The sequence below is a fragment of the Martes martes genome (assembly GCF_963455335.1).
Source record: "Martes martes genome assembly, chromosome: 2".
NCBI classification, from domain to species: Eukaryota; Metazoa; Chordata; class Mammalia; order Carnivora; family Mustelidae; genus Martes; species Martes martes.
Window position 1 is genome coordinate 74,578,704 of NC_137889.1, and position 19,710 is coordinate 74,598,413.

Genomic DNA, 19,710 nt, shown 5'->3' on the forward strand with positions numbered 1-19,710 from the left:
TCATGTCTTGGGGTCCAACCCTCCCTCCTCTTCCAGCAGCCTTTTCCTCATTCCCCTTTAGTTCTATTCTATCAACCCTGAGCTTCCCCACTCAGACCCTGGTGTTCTCACCATGATCTCTCAGTCCCTTTCAGGTCACTACTAACAGCATCACACAGGCTTCATCTGCTTTGTAACACTTACTATTGTCAGAAATGACTTTATGTTATCTGCTCCCACGTTTACTGTCTCTCTCCCTGTAGAAGAATACATGCTCTGGGCCTGTGGGGTCACATCTCTTACCCTTATTGTAGCCTCAGGTACTAGAAGAATATCTAGATGCATAATAAATGAATCAACCTGAATGTACTCTCCTGGGTATTTGTATTTTAAAAGAGATACAATTTTGGATGTCCTTTGACCCAGAAATACAAATTCTATTTCTAGAATGTGTCTATATGGGACATTTGTGTCCTGCTGCAAAACTCCTCAGCTCTACCTCTTGCTCAAGCCACCACTGCAGCAACCAGGTCTAAGTAGACTTTGATCACCTCTGTGAAAATATAATTTAACAATGCCTCACCCCCACTCTGTCTCAGCCAGGGAACACACTGGGGACTCACAGCTGTGCCATCTGGAAGCACAGGGGGAACAATGATTGTGGGGCCAGCCCTGACCTATGGAGAACGGTCCAAAGAAAGATGATAGGTAAATGCTTCCCCTCTTTATTCCCAAGCAGATAGTTCTGAGACACATTTCATAAGCCTCCTCAGATGGTCCTGGTGAAAACCAAGTAAAAGAATGCACTTCTGGATCTCTAGAATTCTAGCCAAGGCAGCAATGGTAAAGGCAGCTATTTATTCCGTGATTATCACCCACCATTCGCCAGGCACGGCTTCAGTTTGGCCTGTCCTCTGAGTACCATGAGTCTCAAAGGCCTATGATCATCAAACTAGTGTTCTGTAGAATGTTACATAGGCTCTACATATTCTTCTTCTTGTTCACGTGAAAAACATTATCTTTAAGTGCTGGGAAAAATGTGAAGTAAAAGAACATGACCATAGGTGCCTGGGTGGCTCAGTGTGTTAAGCCTCTCCCTTCAGCTCAGGTCATGATCCCAGGGTCCTGGGATCGAGCCCTGTATTGGGCTCTCTGCTCAGCAGGGAGCCTGCTGCTCCATCACTCTCTGCCTGCCTCTCTGCCTACTTGTGATTTCTCTGTCAAATAAATAAATAAATAAATAAGAACATGACCAGCTCATTAAATAAACAACTTTAAATCAATCATTTTGGTAAATAGGAGAAATTTATTTTCACCTAGATGTACTGATTTCCAAAATACCGAGAAAATAGAAGCCTAAACATTTTACAAATGTGGAGACATTTTCTGCACTGAACAAAGAAGAAGGGGAAAAGCTACCACTGATTAGAGAAGACAAGAGGAACACTAGACATGGAAGACACCCGAGACAAACAATTAGCACCCGTGTGACACTCTTACACCAGCTGCACATTTTAAGTAAGATGCTTTCATCCTACTTCACTTTGTTTGACAAGCCAAATTACACATAAAATGTTTCGCTTAGACAAGTACACTCCTTCTGCTTGGCTATTAGGATTTGCAATTTATTTTCAGCTTGGGCATTTAATCCATAGGGGAGAGTAATTTCTGTAGTAAGTCTTTTAAATCCTGAGTCATTAGCAGTGCATTTATTAGAAAAGACTACCAAGGGGTCTGACTATTCCATACACAAGATTTCTAGATGTCTATGAAAACATGCAAACATGAAACAACGCAGTCACTATTAACTTTACAGTGACTGTACTGCTAAAAAGAAAGTTTTTATTAATTTCCCAGCCATTTTATATTCCTATCAGAAGCACCTGTTTGTTCAAGGAGCAAGGAAGGCACCTGGATGGCTCAATCAGTTAAGCATCTGACTCTTGACTTCAGTCTAGGTCATGATCTCAGGGTCACGGAATTGAGCCCCACATCAGGCTCTGTACTCAACAGCAAGTCTGCCTGAGATTCGCTCTCCCTCTCCTGCTGCTCTCTTCCCCCACTCTCATGCACACATGCTCTCTCTCTCACTCTCTCACTCAACAAACAAATAAATATTTTAAAAATAAAATAAAGAGCAAGGGCCTTGTGTACCAGGAATGACCTGAAAACAGAGATATAGCTGTTCAAAGGGCATGAGGAGAGGGAAGAAATTATTCCCAAACTTAAGCTATATGCTGTTGGACAAAAAAAAGAAAAAAAACTCATTTTGAAATATAACCCACAACTTTCAGTACTACATACATCTTCTAAAATCTGCATTTAGTCTCCAAATTATAAGTAAGTCATGTTTCACAAGTTTATTTTTTCAACTGGCTTCTTGATAATCATTTAGTCATAAAACAGTATTAAAAATAGTAATAAATCACAGTATTAGTGAATATAATATTACCACTTGACTGCTACGATCTTATAGGACATTGGCGCAGAAAAGAAGGAGAAAGAAAGTTTCCTTCCTCTTTCTGGGACGTAGGCCTTGCTGGGTGCAGAGTTTTGAAATAGGAAGTATTTGACCTTAGCATCCTGCCACCTCATTCACACTTCCACATCTCAAAACCCTAAACCTCAACCACCAGGAGCTGGCCTCTGCTCTGTGCTCCAGCTATGATTCCCCCAAAAGATCATCCTTTTCTGACTGATAAGTGTTTCATCCTCTAAATGTATTTACCTCGCCTTCCTCCTCCCAACACCCCCCAGTCCCAAGCTCCATCCCTTGGGATAGCTATGGCCAGCAGAGTCAAAAGGAAAGCCATCTTATTATTAATTTATATGAACGGCTAATAATGCATCACCTTCCAGGACAAATCCCTTCCAGAGATATTTAAAGTTTTAAGAGAGGCTGACTCTTAAGCAGAATACATCTGTAATTGAGGTCATTTCCAGTGGTATAATAAATGAGGCAGAAAGGCACAAGCAGTACAGAAAGAGGAAATATGTGGGCAATGTGGCTTTCCCACAGGCTGAAAACTACCCCTCTTCTACTATCCTTTCAAATACAGCTGCTTTTTCCATTCTTTTTAACCTAAGTTTTCTCTAAAATCTCTCATTTATTCAACAGTGGCTCAAATGTGTAACAAACATAGCATCTACCTTATAGAGTTATTGAAAAAAAAAAAAAAGGTTGGTCTACTGTTTAATGCAGTTCCTGGCACATGGAAAAGGAGCACATTAGCTCTAATTCAAGGTTTCTTCTTGGATTGAATTGAACATTCAATCCCATAACAACAGAATGCCAGGATTTCTCTTCTCCCTCATAAGACGATGTTCTGTGCCAGATCATTTACAATAAGCATAAGGTTGCTTTCTTTTTTGATCAAATATTCCCAAAGTAAAATATATAATCAGGGACAATTCGAAAAAGAACAAACACTGCATACAAAAATGGGAAATACATTTGATATCCCACTACCTATTAAATAAATATAAATTAAAATAATGAGAGAGCATTTTATGACTATTGATATTCTTTTTTTTAAGATTTATTTATTCATGAAAGAGAGAGTGAGACAGAGAGAGAGCATAAGCAGGGGGAAGGGTAGAGAGAGAAGAAAGCTCCCTGCTAAGCAGGGAGCCGTATTCAGGACTCATCCCAAGACACTGGGACCATGACCTGAGAGCCAAAGGCAGACGCTTAACCTACTGAGCCACTCAGGTGCCCGACTATTGATATTTTCAACCACATAACTCAGGCCAAGGGATAGTAAGCCCTGGCCCCTATCGCGTTTCCGCCTTCACTGTAAACTAATCAACTCTCTTAGAAAAGAAATAGGTAATATTCATCAAGAACTACCAAAAAATATAAAGTTTAAAGCATTTGATGATGGAAGTATGCTCCCAAACATCTACCCTGAGAAAAGAGTTCAAAAACTACAACAGGCTATATCCATGAATTTTACTTTAGCATTATTTATAAGAGTAAGGAAAAAAAAAAACAAAAACAACTACAGACTTAGCAATATTCCAACAATTGGATGAATTATATTAAACCCACATGATGAAACAGTATAATCAATAACAATGAAGTCTAACAGTGGTTTTAAAAAACTAGTATTTCTAAAATATTCGCAGTAACATACAAAATTATAAAATGAGATGATACATAGCTAGCTCTAACCTATGATTATACAGAAAAGCTTAACAGATGTCAAATTCTTTTGATCTCAAGGAATTTGGTTAGTAAAACAATGTTGACAGAGACAGAAAAAATACATAACTGAACATTTCCACACAATTTAGCTTTTCTAACATATAATGGACATTAAGTAAAGAAAGCAGTGCACGGTCTTTTTAACAACAGCTTGGCTCCCTGCCCTCGCATCTGTCAGCTCTATAGCTGGAAGCACTGGATCTGGATCCAATCCTGTCTCTCATCAGAGAGAACATCTCTCAACTCTAACTATAAGCAGCTCAACCTGGTCAACTTCATGTCAATGCTTAATGCGACCTTGGGCACTTCAACGCTTTGTTTCCTAGACCCAGCTCCAGCCTACCCACCTCTAACTAGGATCCTTCCCTAATGGGCATGGACCAGTTCTCCCAGAGGCTGAAATCCTGCCCCCAGGTCCCAGCCCAGAAAATGCAGAGTGCTTGTTCCCAGGCTCCCTTCCTCCTGTTCTCCTAGGACATCCTGCCTACTTCCACTTCAATCCATCAAACAGGGCCTATTCATCAAACAGGTCTATCCTATGGGCATCCCCCCATTAGTCACTTAACTAATATTTATTGAGCACCCAGCCTAGTGTCCAATCACTAGTTTAAGCTCTGGGGATACGGCAGTGAAGCATTCCTAGAGCTTGGATTCTTTTTTTTTTTTTTTTTAAGATTTTATTTATTCATTTGACAGACAGAGATCACAAGTAGGCAGAGGCAGGCAGAGAGAAAGGAGGAAGCAGGCTCCCCGCTGAGCAGAGAGCCCGATGTGGGGCTCGATCCCAGGACCCTGGGATCATGACCCGAGCTGAAGGCAGAGGATTTAACCCACTGAGCCACCCAGGCACCCCCCTAGAGCTTGGATTCTAACAGGTAGTGCTTACATTTAGTAGGGGCATGTGTAATTTCCATCATCACAGCACTGATGCCCTTCAAAGTGGTCTTCAGATCTCAAAGTCTAAAGTCCGGAGGCCCTGGAGGACTTAAGAGCTATAGATTTTAATCCCCAACCTGCCGCTGAGTTCCTATAAAGCCTCAGGGCAGAATGGAGTTAGTATGAAAAGAATGGAGAATGGAAACCATACCACAGGCTCAAGAGCAAGAACTCTGGTCTTGAATGCTGGACATGCTCCATGTTCACTGTGTGACCCAAGAAAATTGCTTAACCTGCCTGAGCTGCAATTCTCTACATTGTAAAAAAACAACTCTCTGTCCAGGATGTTATAAAAACTAAACGAGATCAGTACTTAGCAGAGTGACTGGAACATGGAAGGTAGACAGTTCCTTCTTCCTAAATGAATACTTTAAAAATTCTATCTCTGCTATCGTTTATGGGCATTAATCCATTTTAATTTCTTCTCCTTTAGTCCTTCCTCTCTAAAATCACCTCAAATCAAAACACATGACTACTAGTCTCTTGACTACCTGATCATACATTTTACTCCTACTATAGATCAAATTTTCCCCTGTATCTTCTCTGTATTCTCCAGGGTCCTTCCTTTCCACAACCTCAGAATTTCATAAATAAAGAATAAACACTATCACTAACTCCATATCCACCTTCAACACAGAATTTAAACTCATTAGTTTAGGGTGGTGAGACTGAAGCATCAATCTACTGCCTAGCAAAGAAAACAAGGACCAACAAGAACTGTCAGCAGGACTCAAAAATATTTTTTTAAAAAAACTGAAACAGGGGCGCCTGGGTGGCTCAGTGGGTTAAGCCTCTGCCTTTGGCCCAGGTCATGATCTCAGAGTCCTGCATCAGGCGCTCTGCTCAGCGGGGAGCCTGCTTCCCCCTCTCCCTCTGCCTGCCTCTCTGCCTACTTGTGATCTCTGTCTGTCAAATAAATAAATAAAATCTTTAAAAATTTTTTTAAATTTAAAAAAATAAAAAACTGAAACAAAAGCAAGCAAGTTTAAGGGGCCAAGATTATCAACAAACGTAAGATATGAGTCTTAGCACAGGGACTAATGATGCTTCTGGCTTTTCAAAGCTGCTGCATGGATATACTCATAACTGTGGATGGTAACTGCCAAATTAACTGCTAAACATAACTATCAAAATAAGTTAACTTCACTCCCCAGGGCTCTGTATTGCTTTAGCACACACAACTTCCCTCTTCTTCCTCTCCTCCTTCTTGGTCTTTCCTCTCTCACTCTCTCCCTCTCGCCTTTTTGTCTATGCCTGCTCCCTTTTCATCTTCTTTCTAAACTGATTTATATTATTCGGAGCCTCCCCACCCCCACCAATCATCAAATTTTATTCCAGTGGAGTTTTTTCAAGACCAAAGAGACTGCTAATATCTTTTAAAGATTGTTTTTTGTTGTTTTCACAAATAATACAACACTAAATTAAAACACATGGACATCTATTCATGCATGCACACATACATACCAACACTCACATACATCACGTACTCATACTCTTTAGACAAACAGTACTTTTTCTGTTGCATGATTATATATTCTCTCCTTTCATGTATCATCGCCCAACCCCATGTGTCAAAGCCCAGGCTTGACATGAAATAGAGATTATAAGATAAGATCAAATTATTGCTGGAGAATAAAAAGTGAAAAAATACATGATAAGAAAGCACATGTCAAGCAAAAAAAAAATCAAATCCCTTTTAATAAGCAATTAAATAACTACCCATCTTACTGATTAGCCTCTCCCTGACCCCAACTACAGCTTAATTACAGAATATGTGTTTCTCAATGTCCTCTATCAAAGTGCCTTAAGTCTATTCATAACAGCCCAAAACTTTAAATACATGTCCACCATCATGCTAAACTGCAATAAATCCATACACTAGAATACTCAGCATCTATAAAAAGGAACTAAGTACTGGAACATGCAGCAACACAGATAAATCTCACAAATGCTCTATTATGCCAAAGAAGTCAGCATCAAAAGAATACATTCTGCTTGATTCTATTTATATAAAGTTCAGGAACAGGCAAAACTAATCCGTTATAACAGAAATCATACAGTGGTTGCCTAGAGTCAGAGGTGAGAGATTTATTAGAAAGAGGCCTGAGGTTATAAATGCTCAATATCCTGATTTGGGTGTGGGTTAATGGGTGTACACATTTGTTAAAACTTAGCAAACTATTATGGACATTGGGGAGAGTATGTGCTATGGTGAGTGCTGTGAAGTGTATAAACCTAGTGATTCACAGACCTGTACCCCTGGGGCTAATAATAAATAAAAATTTTTTTAAAAACTTAGCAAACTGAACATGTAAATAATAGCCCACTAGAGGACAAAAAATTGAGTGCTTTAAGACCATACTAAAAGTCACCAGAAGTCAGTGGAAGGCATTTATAAATTACAAAACAAATTTAAAATGAAAAATAAAAACCCTACCTGATAGAACCCCAAGTAAGAAAATAAATGAAAATATATCAAATGTATTTACATAACCAAATTTCTATACTAGTATTCGTAAAGTTAATTTAAAACAACAGCTTTTGGAGAAATGTCAGTAATATAGCTATATTCTATTTTCACAAAAAATGAATCATATAACCTGGGGAAAGACACATGTACACTTCAACTAGATCATGGGAAGCACGTTAATTTTACTAACCTGACAATGTAATTAAGACATTGAAGTCCAAAAGGTAGTAATATTTAAAGTTGTGGGTCAATAATGCTAGGATTTATAAAACCTTTGGCTTATTTCAAACCAAACATGCCTGAACCACAGATAATTCAACAACTCTAGGCTCCCACCACCTAAAATGGTCTGGAGAGCTGGACCCTGAACACTGGCAGCTGACACACATGTACTTTGCCGCACACAGGTCCAAATGTAAACAGTATGAGGCATAGCTCAAACATGAAGGAAAAAATCCCCTAATAAGGACTTTAATGTATACCTAACTTTTTCCTGCTCAAATTATGACACTGCTATAAGATGCCAGATCACAATCAGGATGGAGTCATTTTTTTGCTCATCAAGATAAATTCCTCTTATATACCACATGAAGCTAATTAAAATATCAATCACAAAATGACTCAACATTGGACATCTTCAAAGATTACATATTTTAGGAGCGCCTAGGTGGCTCAGTCAGTTAAGCATCTGACTCTGGGTTTCAGTTCAAGGCATGATCTCAAGGTCCTGAGATCAAGCCCTGCATTAGGCTTTGTGCTTAGCAGAGTGCCTGTCCCTCTCCCTTTGCCCCTCCCCCTACACACACACACACACACACACACACACTCTCTCTCTCTCTCTCTCTCTCTCTCTCGCTTTCTGGATAAATAAATAAAAACTTTTTTAAAGAAATGATATATTTTAATAATGTAAAGCCACAACTAACCTTAGTTATTAATATTTCCTGACTACCAAGATTTTCTGTAAACAAAAACTTAAAACACTTCAAATTTGATGCCCCTCCAAAATTTATAACATGTTTTTATGATAAACCCTCTAGATTTTTCTCAAACTAGCTGACCTCCAGTGGTTTCTTTCATCTAAATTTTAAATAAGTTTTCATTTATCCTATACTTTTAACTTATACAAAGTAAAACATAATTTAACTGGCATGACTGGAGAACAGATATTCTAGCTGGTCAAGTATTTTTGATTAAAATTATAAGGATTACCAAGTTCAGACTTAAAATATAATAAAATGCAATTAACACCAAAAATCAACTGTAAATAATATTTAAGTTTATAGTAATTATTAATATAAAAGAAATTCACCATTTTGTACCTCTGGGTAGTAATAAACTAAAATTATCATATTTTGATAAACTGATAAAATACTAGTTTAACAGTTTTCTGAGTATTAGAGTGTCAGATAAATTCACTTCAATGATAGGATTTCCCACTGCTATCCCATAAACAACCACTAACCCTGAAAGTTTGATTCAACACTTTTTAATGTATTTTTTTAAAGTTTTAACCCATGTTTTAAGCATATCATCTGCCAAATTCTTTTAGTAACAAAGAACTTACTTTCTATCTCATAAGAGAAACAGAACATGAAAATGGAAAAACAGTAAGGCTTCCAAAATCTGTGCTAAGAAAAAAAGCACTTTTTCTTGAACCACTGCCTGTCAGACCAATGAAAGAGGATGTTACAAACTGGTACTGCAATCACCCCAGAGTGCTGTCTCCACATTAACCCAAACACCCAAGTCCTGCTGGGTGGAGAGAAGTCTACAGCAAATTAAGATTTATGGTTTGGTCACAAGTACATATCTGGATTCAGAATATAAAACATGAGGGAAAGGTTACATGGGCCACTTCTTTTTTTTACCCAGTGATCCCAAACAATCTCAGTGGGTTCTTCTTCTTCCTCATGGCCATAAGACTTTTTATTGCTGCCCATTTCTTATTTCTGTTCAACATTTATAGAGGACTTTAATATTTTTATAAGCTTTAACTGGCACATTTCATATATCACAGCATTTCTGTGAGGTGTCAAAGGATTATCAGCTTTATTTATAATAGCTAAAAATCTCAAAGCCATTCTTAGAGTCAATGGTTAAATTCAAAATTTGAGCTCTGAATTCTAATACAATAATTAGCCAGAGTCCAATAGCCCATGAAAGTTTTCTAGCAGAGAGCCAATCTAAGGGGCCTCCTTATTATTATCTGAGTTGTTCAACAGTAACTTAAATATATAGTGTTATATATTTGATTTAAATGATTTTATTTAAACCAAAAACATTTACAAAACTGCTCAGTAGACATTTTTGCTCACCCTGAAGACAAATCTGCTACTGAACTCCTTTGGTACATGAGCAACTTCTATTTATGTGGCTGAAAATGGAAAATTGTCATTCAATCAAGATAACTAAAGGGCAGATCTGGAATGTGACTGTAATTAAGGTTAAAGCATAACCAATCGTATAGTTATAGTCTCTGTCAGAAGAAATCTTTGTTAACAGAAAAGTAAAATAGTTCTTACTATTCAGTCTCAATATGGAGACAGATGAGAATTCAAATTACTGGGTCCCTACCCTCTAGTTAAGAATCCTGACCTCCATGAGCCACGATGGCTGACAGAGTTCCTTACAGCCTCCAGAGCCTGGAGGTAGAAACAACAACTACCAGCTAACAAAATGTTCAGAAATGGGTCATCTAAAGAGAAATTACTTGTCAGTTTTTCTGGGTACCATGCAGGGGAGAGAGGCATTGGATCTGATGGCACTTGATCAATTTCCTGGTCACTAGCGATGTGTTTTGCAGCAGAATGATAGTCAATGAGGGCCCTCCCTAATCCATCTGAAGTAAGCTCCCTTCTCTAAGATTTCATGCTCACCAAACAATCCTCTGATTGGAAGACCTAGGTCCTGGGAATGACGCACATTGGATAATGTACACATCTATCCAGTCACTAGAAACACCTTTTACCCTGTAGAGCAACAGGCTGTAAAGGCTCTTAGGACAAGGGCCTTGTCTGTCTGTCTTGATATTGCATCACCAATAGCTGGAACACTGCCCAGCATAAAACAGATGTAGATAAAAGAGAAGCTCAATAATTTTTTACTGAACTACCACTGAGAACCGGAATTCATAAGGATCAACACTGGCAATGGAAAAATGGACAAGCTCAGTTATCTTTAGAAGTAAGAAAGGGAAAGAGCAAGCCATGTATAAAGAAGCAGTGAAGTGGCTATTAATTCTTACCTGATCTATCCTCATTCAGCTGAAAATGTTAAAAGCCTTATATCTTCGAGTTCAGTCCAACTCAGTCCTAAACTAATCTGACCAAGACTATGAAGTTCATTAGGCGCCCAACCAGTGTTTCCAGTCTGTCATTAATCTTGCTGCCTTAAATGTGGTGTGCTCCCTAAAGCATCCTCCTGCTTACCAAGTCACACTGTGAGCCAAAAGCCCTACCCAACTGAGCGTGGTCTCAGATCCTGGATTTACCGTCCACAATCCCAACTTTACATAGCTATGGTATTAAAATTGCCTAGAGCTCACCAAGTCTCTTTCCTGACAAGTGAGCTTGGGGCTATCAACTTGACTCACTGTTCACCCAGGGCAGCTCTTCCTGGATCAAAGATACTGCCATTGGCCTAACAGCAGGTACCATACGACCACTGCCACCACCATGAGATTTCCTGCTGCCGTGCCTCCTGCAGCACCTCATTCAGACCTGAATCTGTCACTCATCCTAGAGCACTTTCATTCAGATTACACGCTGCCCTCAATTTAGAAAAAAAACCTTACTGGGGTGCCTGGGTGGCTCAGTTGGTTAAGCCTCTGCCTTCGGGTCAGGTCATGATCCCAGGGTCCTGGGATCAAGTCCTGCATTGGGCTCCCTGCTCAGCGGGGTGCCTGCTTCTCCCTCTACCTCTCCCGCTCCCCCTGCTTGTGCTCCCTCTCTGTCACATAAATAACTAAGATCTCTTAAAAATAAATAAATGAAAATTAAAAATAAATTTTAAAAATACTTATTGAGTGCTTGCTCTCCCAGATTGGTGCCCCTATTCTTAGCCCCATTCATTTCTGGCCCAAGCCTCAATCCCAACTATGCTTTTAGTAAGGACCCAGCATATCTCACCTATACATAAACCAGTTATCTAATGAGTGATGTTTCACAAGTTCCTATATATGAAAGAACAGAATTTATCCCTCTCTTTCAGACAAGAAAATAAAGCTCAGAGAAGTTAAGAACTTTGGACAAAGTCCCATGGTATTTCAATAGCACTGCCAACATCTATAGTATATTTACAATGTTTTGTTCTTTGCTCATTTTTGGACCAAGCACCAGGACCAAGCACAGGACTGAAGACTTAGCAGAAGACTTAGTCTACTTAACTGATAGGGTGTCTTCGATATCCATTGTAAAATAAATATCCATCTAATAGGAATCTCATTTCGGTGTTTATCTACACAATGCAGAAATACACACAGCAAAAGCACTGGCTTACCAACCTCTGCTTCACCGGCGCACCTGACTAAACAACTCTCCCATGCCCCCTGTACTCTCTAATATGCCTGCACACTTCTGCCTCTCCAGCTGAGTTGTATTTTACCAACGCATACATTTTGGTTTCACCCCCAAATCTGTTTATGACACTGGCACTTGTTACTGAAATTACGTAATTTAAATAAACATATATAATCCAGTGAGATATATGTGTAAAAAGAGAGCTATTTCTATGAAAACTAAGTTGATCACTTTAGAATGACTTGAACAATGTGTTACTACAAAAAAAAAAAAAAAAGCTTCACAAATTACACACAGGGGGAAGGAAAGAGAAATTGTGAAATTCAAAGATGACTTGGCACTGAGATTTCTTTTCAAGTGTCTCTTTTTTTTTTAAGATTTTATTTATTTTATTTATTTATTTATTTTTAAGATTTTATTTATTTATTTGACAGACAGAGATCACAAGTAGGCAGAGAGGCAGGCAGAGAGGCAGGCAGGGAGTAGGCAGAAGCAGGCTCCCCACCGAGCGGATGGCCGGATGCGGGGCTCAGTTCTCAGTGTCTCAGTTCTTGATGCACTTTTTAAAAACTAGAAAATTAGGGATGATCCATCATTATGATGTCACATGTGCAAAAAAGGATATGGCTCTCCAACCATACTAGTTTTACCACAAAAGACTGGCATATAATTGTACAATTGCAAGTTATAGGTTAAAATAAAATAGTTGGGGTATACATGTAATCTTATTTGATGGTTTCTTCACTTTAACAGCCTTTTGTTGATTAACTGGTCAACCATGTCAACAGGTCTCCTACTGTGGATGCCCCTTTCTCTGATGTCTTCTTTTTAGGAACACCTCACTGGTAAAACAATATATACAATTATACAATATATTGCTAGCACTTCTGGTCTGAAACAAACAAAAATAACCTGCCCTACACCTCCAACAAAATGGACACACTATGTTGAATGTTCTACTGTACTGAGATCGTGTAAAACACTTTGCTGTGTTTATTACCAAAAATTAATTTTAACTTTCTTGAAATTAAATTCTGTTCCTTTTCTAAAAGGATGAGATTTCCTTTCCCAAATAATTTCAATTTATGCAACATATAAATTTTCTGAACTGTTTAAAACCTATCCATTCACAATTATCAGATGCTTCTTAAATTCTTCTGAAATGAGAAAGGTTCTAATGTAGACAGAACTTTTGATGAACACTCATTTTTTATTTTTAAGATTTTATTTATTTATTTGACAGACAGAGATCACAAGTAGGCAGAGAGGCAGGCAGGGTGGGGGGTGGTAGAGGGGGAAGGAGGCTCCCCACTGAGCAGAGAGCCCAATGCGGGGCTCGATCCCAGGACCCTGGGATCATGACCTGAGCCAAAGGCAGAGGCTTTAACCCACTGAGCCACCCATGTGCCCCCTTGATGAATACTCATAATATTAATTTAGAAATGAGAGTATTTACTTACATTGGCACTATTAAGATTCTTACCTTTGTTTTTCACACTTACATCAAGTGAAAAAAACTCTTAGCTACTTTTAGCAAGCCAACACAAATACCCAAAAGCTGAGAAGTCAAAATGTATGTAACAAAACCACAAATTTAGCAATGAAGTAAATGTTTTGAAAAACTCAAGTTGCTTTAGGCTTCTTCAAAAATGTTGATTGATAAATGAAGAAGAGTTAAACCTCCAATAATTTTTAGATAATGAAAAATATATTTTTGGTTATAAAGGTATTTTAATTTTCAAATTTATAAACTCTCTTTTTAAACAGCACTAGTTAATGACTACTTAACAGCTGCTGTGTGATACTGAGCTAATTACTTAGCCTTCTTGAGCTTCCTTAATTGCAAAATGGAGTAATACCTATCTAATAAGGTGGTGAATATCAAATGAGACATATGTAAAATGCCTAGCACATACCTGAAAATAAACTCATGTAAAATCCCTTCATACATACACATATACACACATATACATATAAAGCTAAGTATTCTTAACAGTGGGAGAGTGAGGGGGGAAAGACAAAGTACACGCATTCTCTAAATGTGTATGCGAAACTGTGTGCATAAACGACTATGTGCACTTTGCTTAGGAGAGGGTCCATAGTTTTTCATCATTCTCAAAGGAATTCATGATGCCCCAAATTTAAATAGTTTTTGTGTTTGTGTGTATGTGTATTTTTTAAGAGAGCACGAGTGAATGGTGGGGGAGGAAGAGGGAAAGAGAATCTTAAGCAGGCTCCACACCCAGTGTGGAGCTTGATGTGGGGCTAGATCTCAACCCTGAGGTCATGACCTGAGCTGAAACCAAGAGTCAGATGCTTAACTGAAAGAGTTACTCGGGTGCCCCATGATGCCCACAAATTTAAAAACCTACCTATAACAGCCTTTGACTTTATTTTCTCTGTTCCCAGATATGGAATGTTTATAAAATTTGACCAGAAATTCTAGAAACAAGTTAAATTACTCAATAGCAACAACAAGCTGAATTAAATGATTGTAGTAAGACATATATTCTCAGGGCGCCTGGGTGGCTCAGTGGGTTAAAGCCTCTGCCTTCAGCTCGGGTCGTGATCCCAGAGTCCTGGGATCGAGCCCCGCATCGGGCTCTCTGCTCGGCGGGGAGCCTGCTTCCCCCTCTCTCTCTGCCTGCCTCTCTGCCTACTTGTGATCTCTGTCTGTGAAATAGATAAATAAATAAAATCTTTAAAAAAAAAAGATATATATTCTCCTTTTATTTCTCCTTTAAAAAAAATACACAAAGAAATTCATTTGGCTCAAATTATTCCCCAATCTTGCCATAAATAAAAGCAAATACCTAAACTCAAAACCAAAGTTTAAAAACTTAAAGAAAAAAACAGCAACATTAAAAAAAAAAAAAAAAGGAAAGAAAGAAAAAAGAAAAAGAAATCAGGGAAACTCTAAAGAGCCAAAAATTAAAGTCCCATTACTTATATAACATTACTTATGTAATTATTCCTTTTCTGGAGTTAATGTTTCAAATTGATTCATTCCCTCATTCTGACTCAAAGTTCAACCTTCACTTCAAACGACTGTTATATCTAATTTTTTAATTTGTGTAATAGGAGACTGTATGGTATCACAGAAGAGGCCCTAAAGTAGGAATCAGGAAAAGCAGGGTTATGGTCCTGTTCTGGCACCAATTGACCAAGATAGCCGGACCTCAACATGCTATAGCACCATGATTCTACATCAAAACACGCAATCCCAAAGCAAAACACTAAAATATCTGCTATCCTAAAATCATATTTTATTATTACTAAAACAGAAACTTACTAAAAGAGAGGTTACCTGACATTTGATTCTAGGTCTAATTAAGAAAATATACCTACAACAACAAACTCATGAACTACAGAAAGTTCTATCCCCACTGTCAATTCTCTCAAAACAGATCTACTCAGAGCAGGTTCCCAGTTGGGGCCATTTAAAATTTCAGCTTAACTTTAACAAGTACACCACCTACCCCCACCATACCACTCCCTTCCCTAAGGTGAACAGTGCTTATAAGAAAGATCTAACAAAGTGTACACGAAGATAAACAAAACAGAAGAGAGAGCAGTTTGGCATATCTTCATAGGTAAACCCTTACTATGTATTTCACTGAAAAATACTTGTCACAGAAAGGGCAATTTATTTTAATCAATTTTATTTCTAAACTGCCTTTCCTAAAAGAAGTATTTTTCAATGGAACATAAATGAGGCTATGCATACCAAGGTATCCCTATGCTCTCTTCCCCCATCCTCCCCCCCCCAAAAAATAAAAACTACATGAATATTAAGCATTTAGTAAGTCTGCCAAATACAACTCTGAATGTATTCCTGTAGGAGCTGAACATATAAACAAAAGGCAAATCAGCATGGCAAGAGGTTTTCTGAAAGGCTATGATGACTAATATTTCAGGACTAGAACGTGACAGTTATTAAAAGAAACATGAGAGGCGTTCTCCCAGTTCCCCATAGGCCAATGTCTCCACTGCAAGAACTACTGCAAACAGCATTGAGGGCTGAATTCACACAGTCTATTCTCTTAGGCCTAAATCATCTTTTGCAAATTTCCCTCATGTCACATATTATGACAATCAGCAATTCATCGAAGGTCAGATACAGAGCACAATGAGGCCCATGAACTCAAATGAATTTTTAAAAAGGAGCAAGAAGAAAACCAAGATAATGTCTCTTTGAAAACAATAAGCCAAAACCCAGAAACTAGCAAAACCATACCAAAAAAATCAGACTACAATGATATGCTGGTACTGTTCTCCCTCATAACACGTACCAAACACTCTCCAGGTTAAAAAAAAAAAAAAAAAAGTTCACACAGCAGTTGATTCACACCTTTATACACAACTCTAGTATCAACCAAGGTTGTTTCAAATGCTTTACCTCATGAACTGGATTTCCAAGTAAAAGCAAATAAGGCCACCTGGGAAAGATCATCAGAAGGCTTCACCATTGCCAATATTTCAGATTTAATAACAGCATGTCTTAACAAGTTAATATCCAAAGATTTCAGTCTCCAAACTCAAAAATTTTGTATCATATTTCAACTAATTTCAAGAGACAAAAGATTGAGCCCACACTTTCCTATCTGAGCAAGTATAATTCAGAGATTATTTCTTAAGAAGTTAGTCCTAATTCTTTTTGTTGTCCTCAAAACACAGTTTAGCTGTTGGAAGGAGTATAAATACAAATTTTCAGTTGGCAATTTGGCATACCTATCAAAAATTAAAACATGCATGTACCCTTTGATCCACCAATTACATTTGAGAAATCTATCCCATTAGTTTTGGATGTAAATATAAAAATGTTCATTCACTGCACTATCTTTATAAAGGTGGAAAAATCATATATACTGATTAACATATGGGATGCCAGTCAAAAGAAGGGGCTGGGCCCACATATATTGATGTGTAAAGAACTTCAAGATACTTTGTACAGTGAAAAAAGCAAGTTTCAGAGTAACAGGCATAGTAAAAATGTATTTATATCAGGAAAACTGTGCATGGGTGAGTGCATGAGTATACATAATTGCATAGAAAATGGTCTGAAAAGATAATTTAAAAGTGGCACTTTCACCTTCTACACTACATACTATATACTATATATATATATATATATTATTCCTTTACATCATATATATAAAACGTGTGTTCTTTAAAGAAAGTAAGAAAATGCAACGCTAAATTTTAGCTAAATTCTAGAATTACAGAAGATGCTGTAATAGTAAAAGAAGTAAAGACTGTTAATAGTCAAAAACACCCTTTGTAGATTTTAACCTCAAGGGAATAGAGAAATGTGGGCAGCATCAATCAGTAGTTATAAATGAGCATGACAGCGTTTTCACAAACAAACAAGTGTCATTCAGAAAACTGACAGATTCAAACTTCAAAGATTCAAATATAAAAGATACTGAAATCAGAAACATCATTAGAAAGATGTAATCATTCCAAATGTTCCTTAGAAATTCAGTTTTAACAATGAATTCCATTACTTTAGTACAAAATGTATCCTGCGGTGCAGGTATGCTCTTTTGATTTAAAAAAAAATGGCATGTACGAAGAGCTAAATGGTATGAGGGGTTTACTCTCACCTGTACATTTTCTTCTGTAACCTGAATTTCTGCAGTGTAAACATAATCGATCAGCATTCTCAGGGTCCAGCCGTCTACCTCTTTTATTCGAACTCTCTTTGCTCGGCTTTCACTCATCTCACCTAAAACACAAACAAGGAAGAGTGACGCTACAGCAAGCCACTGCTGTAGAGAAAATACCAATGCCATTTTCTTGCCACTCGCTCTATTTCATAGGCAACACAAGCAGCCACTTTTTGCAGGCCTAGAACATTCCATTACCTCCCCCCAAACCAGAAAATGTACTTGTCACCCACTTGTATCTGAAAATCACATCAAAGCAGTGACCGTGCCACATGCCCAACTGTAATACCTATGGAATTATTAAGTTCAGTATCTGCTTTTGTCCATGCTTTTTTTGGTCCATGCTTGTGGGCAGCTTGTTTTCTTTTTGGATTTCTACTCATGACTAGAAGAGTCACCATGTCACCCTTTTAGGCTAACAGCAATGAGCACTTGCTAAAAAGGACTCACTTGGTCAGCAGCATTCATTCAACAAGCACAGCAGTGGCTGCCATGCGCATGAGTGGCCTGCGATGGACACAAAGGTTTTGTCCTCGGGGACAACATGACCCTCATGCAGAAAACATTTAGGACACAAACTACAGAAGCCACTGAGGGAATGCAAGACAAAAGGAAGGATCACAAAAGGGCTAGTCAATGACAAGGGGCTTCTTATAGAGATCTTCTAACCCATGTTCTGCTCCTCTTTGTCATCTGTGGTGACTTTATCCACAAACCTAAGTCACTTCCATACCAGCCTTTCTTACTAAAGCCAGACGTTCTTCTATCTCACTGCCTGTGAAAAGAGCTCTCTCCTTTACTCACTGAACTAATGGAAACATTCAAGGATCAAAAATAAGATCCTCTCTTGTGGAAAGAAACAGGGAAGCAGAAAAGAGAAGGGAACTTAGGGAGAGAAAGCAGCAGGTTTGAGCACACATGTATGGACAACATAAAATGACCCAAGACATAGGGAAACATAAAGTGTCGAATGCTGGGGAAAGAAAATTTCCATTTAAAATGATGAGGGCAGTCTAACAATTATGTTGAGTGCATGAGACACCTGGCACAAGGGTTTGGTTCCATTAGATTACAAAGATAAAAGCAGCAGCATCAAAAGCGATGCTGCCACCCCTCACCTTTACCTTAATCCAACATCTGTCAGAAAAACAAGATAACATCCTCAGGATTTCTTGAAAGTTCATTTCTTTTTTTAGCCATGGTACACTGTCAGCGACCATAAGCTATCAGAAAAGCCTATGGGAATCCATAATTACACCGAATTCTTTGTAAACATAAACCCTGGGAGGAGAGAAATAATAATAGTGATGTACATTTAACTGCATGCTTCCCTGGAGATTATTTCTGACAAGATCTCAGAAAGAAGCTGTTCTCCTAAGAGCTAAAATATCTCAAAAGTATCCTGCCACCTCCCAGGGAGGGGCACAGGGGTGAGGTGGGGGTGGGGGGACATCTACCAGTATTACAAGGGAAGGAAGATAGTTAATGAGGAAGAGGTATATATGCCTATATATAGTCTTCCAGTAGGAAGACAAGGGACTGGCTTATGTGTGTGTTGCCTCAGCCCGTTTTTTTCCCCTTTAAAAACAGGGAGGAAAAAAGAAAGGTTGAGAAATACAGAAATATAATTCTTCATTTGCATATAAGGCACAACCTCTATCCTACTGTCTCCAGATCTTGTAGACAGATGGGATTTGTATCCTCTCAAAGTTCTTTTGTATCTAACGTAAAGACAGTTGAGGCTGTGGACTTGGACTTTAGACAAAGGCCACATCTGATTCACCAATAGGGCTATGGCGATGTAGAAAGCCTTGCAGGGCCTGGGGCCACACAAGTATAAAGCCACATACTCAGTTCTCAAGGAGTGAATTCAGCCCTCAGGACTTACGCATGACCTAGCTTAGACAAAAACAAGTCTGACTTTGGGGC

General features: G+C 38.3%; 1 protein-coding gene across 2 annotated transcripts in view; it reads right to left on the reverse strand.

Moving 5' to 3' along the window:
- Positions 1-19,710, reverse strand: part of KLHL2 (kelch like family member 2) — a 105,008-nt gene that overhangs the window by 53,271 nt on the left and 32,027 nt on the right. For both annotated transcript variants that reach the window (XM_080797552.1, XM_080797551.1), the window contains exon 4: positions 17,719-17,840. In XM_080797552.1, the coding sequence (XP_080653678.1) occupies positions 17,719-17,840 (122 nt within the window). The remainder of the gene's footprint in view (positions 1-17,718; positions 17,841-19,710) is intronic.